This window comes from Eriocheir sinensis, chromosome 7 (genome assembly GCF_024679095.1).
Source record: "Eriocheir sinensis breed Jianghai 21 chromosome 7, ASM2467909v1, whole genome shotgun sequence".
NCBI lineage: Eukaryota > Metazoa > Arthropoda > Malacostraca > Decapoda > Varunidae > Eriocheir > Eriocheir sinensis.
In genome coordinates, this window is record NC_066515.1 from 20,520,217 (window position 1) to 20,527,716 (window position 7,500).

Below are 7,500 nucleotides of genomic sequence, written 5' to 3' on the forward strand. Positions count from 1 at the left end.
GTCCTCCTTTGTACCCATGGTGAGGAAAATAATAAGACTTCGTTTTCCTCCAAGATTGAAATTCTCTGTGCGTGATTACTCTCAAGATTTTGATGAAGAAGAAAAAAAAAAATGAACCAGACATTAAAATTGATGTCAAAAGTTCATGAAAGCAAATGAGAGACAGACAGACAGACAGACAGTCAGATAGAGAGAGAGAGAGAGAGAGAGAGAGAGAGAGAGAGAGAACAGGTTAATGAGGCCTCTCAAAGTTTCAGGTAAGGTCAACATACCTGGATAGATTCTGTCTCCGCCCGCTTAATTATTCACAACTTTATTACCTGTTTGAGGAGGAGGAGGAGGAGGAGGAGGAGGAGGAAGAGGAGGCGGAGGAAATGAAGAAGGAGGACAAGAACACAAGGAAATCAGAAGGCGAACAATACTAGAGGAGGAAAAGAAGGAAGAAAAAATAGAAGAAAAGATTGAGGAGGAAGAGGAGGAGGAGGAGAAGGAGGAGGAGAAGAGAAGATGAAGGAGGAGGAGAAGAAGGAAAGTGGAAAAGGTGTGTATGTGTTTGTCTGTGTGTGTGTTGTTACTCTCTCCCTCTCTCTCTCTCTCTCTCTCTCTCTCTCCTCCTCCTCCTCCTCCTCCTCCTCCTCCTCCTCCTCTTTATTTTCCTCACGATCTGAACTTTTCTCCCCACAAGTTTAAACACGTTATTACATTAGCACCTCCTCCTCCTCCTCCTCCTCCTCTTCCTCTTCCTCCTCCTCCTCCAGTTTCATTTTCTCTTCCTATTGTTTATTAATCGTGTTCTTTCTTTTCTTTCTTTTTATTTTCCTTCTTTTTATTTTCCTTCTCATTAGCTCATGTTTATCTTTTTCTTTCTCTCTATCTCTCATTTCCAGACATTTATCTTCTCTTTCCTCCTTCCTCTTCCTCATCTTCCTCCTCTTCTTTTTGTTATGTTATCCTCTTCCTTATCTTCCTCTCCTCCTCCTCCCCCTCCTTCTCTATATACAATCATTAGGATATACAAACACATTCTCCTCACTCTCTTCCCTTCCCTTCCTTTCCTTTCCTTTCCTTTCCTTTCCTTTCCTTTCCTTCCCTTCCCTTCCCTTCCTTTCCTTCCTCCCCTTCCCTTCCTTTCCATTCCCTTCCCTCCCCTTCCCTTTCCTCCCCTTCCCTTCCCTTCCCTTCCCTTCCCTTCCCATCCTATCCCATCCCTTCCCCTCCCTTCCCTTCCCTTCCCTTCCCTTCCCTTTCCATCCCCTCCCATCCTTTCCCCTCCCTTCCCTTGCCTTCCTTCCCTTCATTCCATCACTACTTTTCATTTCACTCTGTCCTCTATCTTTTCCTCCCTCCCTCACCCCCTTCTCTTCCCTCCCTTCTCCCTCCCTCTCTCCCTCTCTTTCTTCTCTTCCTTCCATCACTCTCCCTGATAAAAAAAAATCCCCCTGACTCAAATTTCTCCCAGCAAGAATTTTCACACGTAATGCGAGCTTGGTGTCCTTGAGAGAGAGAGAGAGAGAGAGAGAGAGAGAGAGAGAGAGAGAGAGAGAGAAAGAAAGAATAGGGAAAGGAGACAAGGAAGAGGAGAGGGTGACTTTCTCGTTCTTCTTCCCTTCTCTTCTTCTTCTTCTTCTTCTTCTTCTTCATTTCTTTTATTATTATTATTATTTTTATGACTAATTTTTCTTTCTTTTTTCCCTTTTTTTCTCCCTTCTCTCTTCCTCCTCCTCCTCCTCCTCCTCCTCCTCTTTTTCCTCTTCTCCTTCTCTTCTTACTTATTTTTCTCCTGGTTTATCTTTTTTTCCTTCCTCCCTTTTTCCTTCTCCATACTATTTGTCATCTTCTTCCTCTCTTCCTCCTCCTCCTCCTCCTCCTCCTCCTCCTCCTCCTCTTTTTCCTTCCTCCTCTTTTCCTTCTCCATACTATTTGTCATCTTTTTCCTCTCTTCCTCCTCCTCCTCCTCCTCCTCCTCCTCCTCCTCAGAGTCGTATGTTTGAAAAGAGACATAAAGACAATATTTCATTACCGAATCTTATGCTAGAGTGAAGAGAAGGAGGGTGAAGAGAAATGATGATGAAGAGAAAGAGGAAGAGAAAAATGTTGAAGAGAAAATGGAGAATAGAATAAAGGAGAGAAAGATGATTAGGAAATGGTGAAGAGAAAGGTAAAGAGAATTGTGAAGAGATTGTGAAGGGATGGTGAGGAGGAGGAGGAGGAGGAGGAAGGGAAAAGATTGTCCTCCCTCCTCTTCCTCCTTCTTTCCTCGTCCTATTCCTCCTCTTCCTCTACCTCCTCCTCCTCCTCCTCCTCTGTATCATCTCTCCAGTCCTTCATTCCCGTTCTCATTCCTTTCTCATAACCTACCCTTTCATTTCCTTCCTCCTCCTTCCTCCTCCTCCTCCTCCTCCTCCTCCTCCTCCCGCAGCGTGACTTAGGGAGCAGCAAGAGCCTCTAAGGGCGCCGCGTGTATGGCTCGTAAAGAGAGGAAGGAGTCTTGGTTGGTTCCCTTCCCTCTTGGTCCTGGTCGTGGTCTTGGGTCTGTATTCCGTGATTCCTTCGGCACCCATAAAAACTTATTTCCCAAGGCCACGAAGGAGGTCAATTGGGTTCCCTTGCGTAGTTTTTAACGTTTATATTGTAGAAGCCTTGTATCAGGACGCCTCTCCTCCCGAAATTGACCCCTCTTTTGGCCACCTCTTTTGATTCGTTTTAGGAACAGCGAGTAGCGTTTTTTTTTTTATTATTGTTTCCTTTTTTTGTGTGCCCTTGAGCTGTCTCCTTTGTTGTAGAAAAAAAAATATCACTAGGCTCATATATATAACTGCTATTTTCCAAGACCACAAAGGAGGTCAATTGGATTCCTATGAGTGTTTTTTTATTATGTTCATATTGCAGACGCCTTGTTAAACTATCGCAAGGCTCATATAACTGCTATTTCCCAAGCCCACAAAGGAGGTTAGTTGGATTCCCATGAGTGTGTTTTTATGTTCATATTGCAGAAGCCTTGTTAAACTATCGCAAGGCTCATATAACTGCTATTTCCCAAGCCCACAAAAGAGGTTAGTTGAGTTCCCATGAGTGTATTTTTATGTTCATATTGCAGAAGCCTTGTTAAATTATCGCTAGACTCATATAACTGCTATTTCCCAAGCCCACAAAGGAGGTTAGTTGGGTTCCCGTGAGTGGTTTTCAACGTTTATATTGCGGAAGCCTTGTTTAACTATTACTAGGCTCATATAACTTCAATTTCCCAAGCCCACAAAGGAGGTTAGTTGGGTTCCCATGAGTGGTTTTCAACGTTTATATTGCGGAAGCCTTGTTTAACTATCACTAGGCTCATATAACTTCAATTTTCCAAGGCCACAAAGGAGGCCAACTGGGTTATCATGCGTGGTTTTTCAGGTTTATGGTGCAGAAGCATTGTCGAACTATCACTAGGCTTATATAACTGCTATTTCCCAAGCACACAAAGGAGGTTAGTTGGGTTCCCATGAGTGTTTTTTTTTTATTTTATTATCATGGTGCAGAAGCCTTCTCGGTAGCAGCGGGGATCATGTTTCTTAATGGCCCCTCTAAGCGAGAAAAATGAGAAAAAATCATCACTCACACAAACCATTTCATAATATACATCAACGCATTTGTGATCAGTTTATGCATCAACTATTTTTGGGGGTTTATATCGTGGCACAAATTTGGCCCGTCGCTACTACCGGGTTAACTATCGCTAGGCTCATATAACTTCTATTTCCCAAGTCCACAAAGGAGGTCAGTTGGGTTCTCATGCGTGGTTTTTCAGGTTTATGATGCAGAAGCCTTGTCAAGCTATCACTAGGCTCATAAAACTACCATTAACCAAGGCCAAAAATGAGGTTAGTCAGGTTTTAATGGGTGTTTTTCTCACGTTCATGGTGCAGAGGGCTTGACGCAATATCATTAGGCTCATAAAACTACCATTAACTAAGGCCACGAACGAGGTAACATGCGTTCTCTTGAGTGTTTCTTAGAGTTCATGATAAAGAAGCCTTGTGAAACCCCCACCTGGGTCAAAAGAACTACCCTAGGAAAGACCCACAACCCCTACGATAGCCACGTCCAATGCGTGTGATTGGGCTCCGAAATGTTTAATAATATGACCACTAATCAGACAACTGGACATCACCTGCAGCACCCATCTTAGCCCTGGGACGGTATCTTAAGAGAGGGAGAAGGTGGGGGTGGAAGAAAGGGGAAGGGGGACGAAGAAAGGGGAAGGGAGACGAAGAAAGGGGAAGAGGGAGCTTAGGAGAGGAGAATAGGGGATCAGAAAATGGAGAAGGGGGGACTATGAAGAGTGGGAAAGCTGGGATTGAGGAGGAAGGGAGGAGAAGAGAAGAAGGGGGGACTTAGAAGAGGGAAAAAGCTAGGATTGAGAAGGGAGGGAGGAGAAGGGAAGAAGGGGGGGAAGAGGGAGAGAACATCCATGACTTAGCGTACCTTCCTTTTACTAATGGACGTGTGTGTGTGTGTGTGTGTGTGTGTGTGTGTGTGTATGTGTGTGTGTGTGTGTGTGTGTGTGTGTGTGTGTGTCAAGTTGTTTCGAAAAATCAATGAAGAGCAAGGAAGAAGGAAGAGGAGGAGGAGGAGGAGGAGGAGGAGGAGGAGGAGGAGGAGGAAGTTGGAGAAGAAAGATGGAAAAAATGGATGCGGAGGAAAGGCAGTGGAGAGATGATAAAGGAGAGTGGAAGTGGAAAGGGGATTGGAAGAGGAGGAGGAGGAGGAGGAGGAGGAGGAGCAGGAGGAGAAGGAGGGAAAAGACTGACGCAATACCAGAGAACTTTCACTCCTCCTCCTCCTCCTCCTCCTCCTCCTCCTCCTCCTCCTCTTCCTCCACCACTTCCATCACTGTTTACTCATCCCTCCACTTCCCCCTTCCTCCTCTTCCTCCTCCTCCTCTCTCTTCCCTTCCTTTCATCCCCTTCTCCTCTCTCTCTCTGATTACAACTGACCTGCTAATGCTATTTCTTACTGATGATTTGTTCCTAATAGTTAAGAAAGGTAATTGGGGAGAGAGAGAGAGAGAGAGAGAGAGAGAGAGAGAGAGAGAGAGACACATCAATAACAGGCCAAGGAGGAGAGGGAATGAGAGGGAGATGAGTGGGAGATGAGTGGAGATGAGAACACTCTAGTGATGAAGCTTATTGAGTCCCAGCCTCCTCAAGTTCCTCAGAATGGCCCTCCTCCTCCTCCTCCTCCTCCTCCTCCTCCTCCTCCACTTGACTCCACCTTTCCTTCGTCTTCCTCTTCCTCTTCCTCTCTCCTCTTCTTCTTCTCTCCACAGAATAATGAGAGAAAGAGGATGTTACTTTTTTTTCGTATCTTCTCTTTCGTCTCCCTAATAATCTCCTCTCTTTATTTTTCTCTTTATTTTTCTCTCTTTCTTCTTCCCTTCACTGTATACTCTTCTTCCCTTCAGTTTTCCCATTCCCTGCTTCCCTTTCTACATTTTCCCCTTCCTTCTCTTCCTTTCCATCCCTTCCCTTCCCTACCTCTCCTTCCATCCCTCCCCTTTCCTTCCATTCCATCCCTTCCCTTCACTTCCCTTCCTCTCCTTCCCATCCCTTCCATTCACTTCCTCTCCTTCCATCCCTTCCCTTCCCTTCACTTCACTTCCTCTCCATCCCTTTCCTTCCCTTCCCTTCCTCTTCTTCCCATCCCTTCCCTTCCTGTCCTTCCCATCCCTTCCCTTCTCTCACTATCTCCCTTTTTGTCCATCTTCCCCATCCTCCTTTTTCACATTTCCCTTCCCTTCACCCACTCCTCCCCTCCTCCCTCCCCCCCTCCCCTTCATTCCCTTCCTCTGCATTCCTTCCCTTCCCTTCCTCTCCTTACCACCCCTCCCCTTCTCTCCGTATCCCCTCATTCACATTTCCCTTCCTTCACCTCCTCCCTCCTCCTCCCCTCCCCATCCTTCCCCCTTCAACCCCATCCATTCCCAACCACACGAAAAAATAACAAAAATCACGTCAGTACTTACGTTGAGAGGATGACCTGCGAATGATGTTCTCCAGGAAGGTGTTCTGGGGGGCAACGAGCCCCCTCCTGCCCCCCGGCATGGCTGGGGGGCGCGGCGGGTGCGGGCGTCACGGCTCGGACGCACTCACCCCGCCCACACTCCTACTACCGCCCCCTGGAACACAAGGAAGGGTCAGGGAACGCACAAAGAAACACACCCACATAACATACACAGAATTCCACACTCTCTCTCACTTTTTTCCACACACACTGGCAAAGAAACACACACACACGCACTCACCCCGCCCACACTCCTTCTATCGCCCCCTGGAACACAAGCATGGGTCAGGGAACGCACATAGAAACACACAAAGAAACACACTCACATAACATACACAGAATTCCACACTCTTTCTCTCTCTTTTTTCCACACACACTGGCAAAGAAACACACACACACACACACACACACACACACACACACACACACACACACACACACACACACACACACACACACACCCCGCCCACACTCCTACTACCGCCCCCTGGAACACAAGGAAGGGTCAGGGAACGCACATGGAAACACACACACTCACACACCCACACACACATACACAAAACACATTAACACACACACGCACGCACACCTTATTTACTGTCTCTATAACACAAAGAAGGGTCAGGAACGCACTTACTCACACACACACACACACACACACACACACACACACACACACACACACACACACACACACACACACACACACACACACACACACACACACACTATCTTGTCATATAACTCCCCCTCTCCTCCCCCTCCCCCCTCCTCCTCCTCCTCCTCCTCCCCCCCTTTGGTTTAGTTTGGCGTCCGTCTGTGTTTTTTTGGTTGTTATTTTTCTTGCGTGTTTTATTTTCTCGGGTCTTTTTTTCTCAGCGTCGTGAAATTCATATATAAAGCGGTGTTTGCCTGCCCGACGAACTGTATGTGGAGCAAACAGAGACGCGCTGACTAGTGTTTGGATTGTGTGTGTGTGTGTGTGTGTGTGTGTGTGTGACCTATAAAGCCTACACGAGCACCTACCTCCACACACACACACACACACACCTGCATTGCCCCAACTATCACCTGTGTAGCGCCTGATTGCATGACTAATGGTCGTGTGTCTTGGGAGGAGGAGGAGGAGGAGGAGGAGGAGGAGGAGGAGGAGGAGGAGGAGGAAGGGGAGGAGGAGGAGGAGGAAGAGGAGGAAATCGTGCACATGATGAAGTCTTCCACCATAAAAAAAATGAAACTGTCCTCGTATCATGCTCTGTTGGGAGGAGGAGGAGGAAGAGGAGGAGGAGGAGGAGGAGGAGGAGGAGGAGGAGGAGGAGGAGGAGGAGGAGGAGGAGGAGGGGAAGGAGACGGAGGAGAGAAGATTGCCCTCCTACTCCTTCTCCTACTCTTCCCTCCTCCTCCTCCTCCTCCGTAAGCATATTGGTTGGCTTCACCGGACGAGTCTTTAATAAT

General features: G+C 47.0%; 1 protein-coding gene across 10 annotated transcripts in view; it reads right to left on the reverse strand.

Moving 5' to 3' along the window:
* LOC126994411 (potassium voltage-gated channel protein eag-like) overlaps positions 1 to 7,500 on the reverse strand; it is a 159,633-nt gene that overhangs the window by 144,969 nt on the left and 7,164 nt on the right. For all 10 annotated transcript variants that reach the window (XM_050853776.1, XM_050853741.1, XM_050853725.1 and 7 more), the window contains exon 2: positions 6,008 to 6,160. In XM_050853776.1, the coding sequence (XP_050709733.1) occupies positions 6,008 to 6,086 (79 nt within the window). In that variant the 5' untranslated portion in view covers positions 6,087 to 6,160. The remainder of the gene's footprint in view (positions 1 to 6,007; positions 6,161 to 7,500) is intronic.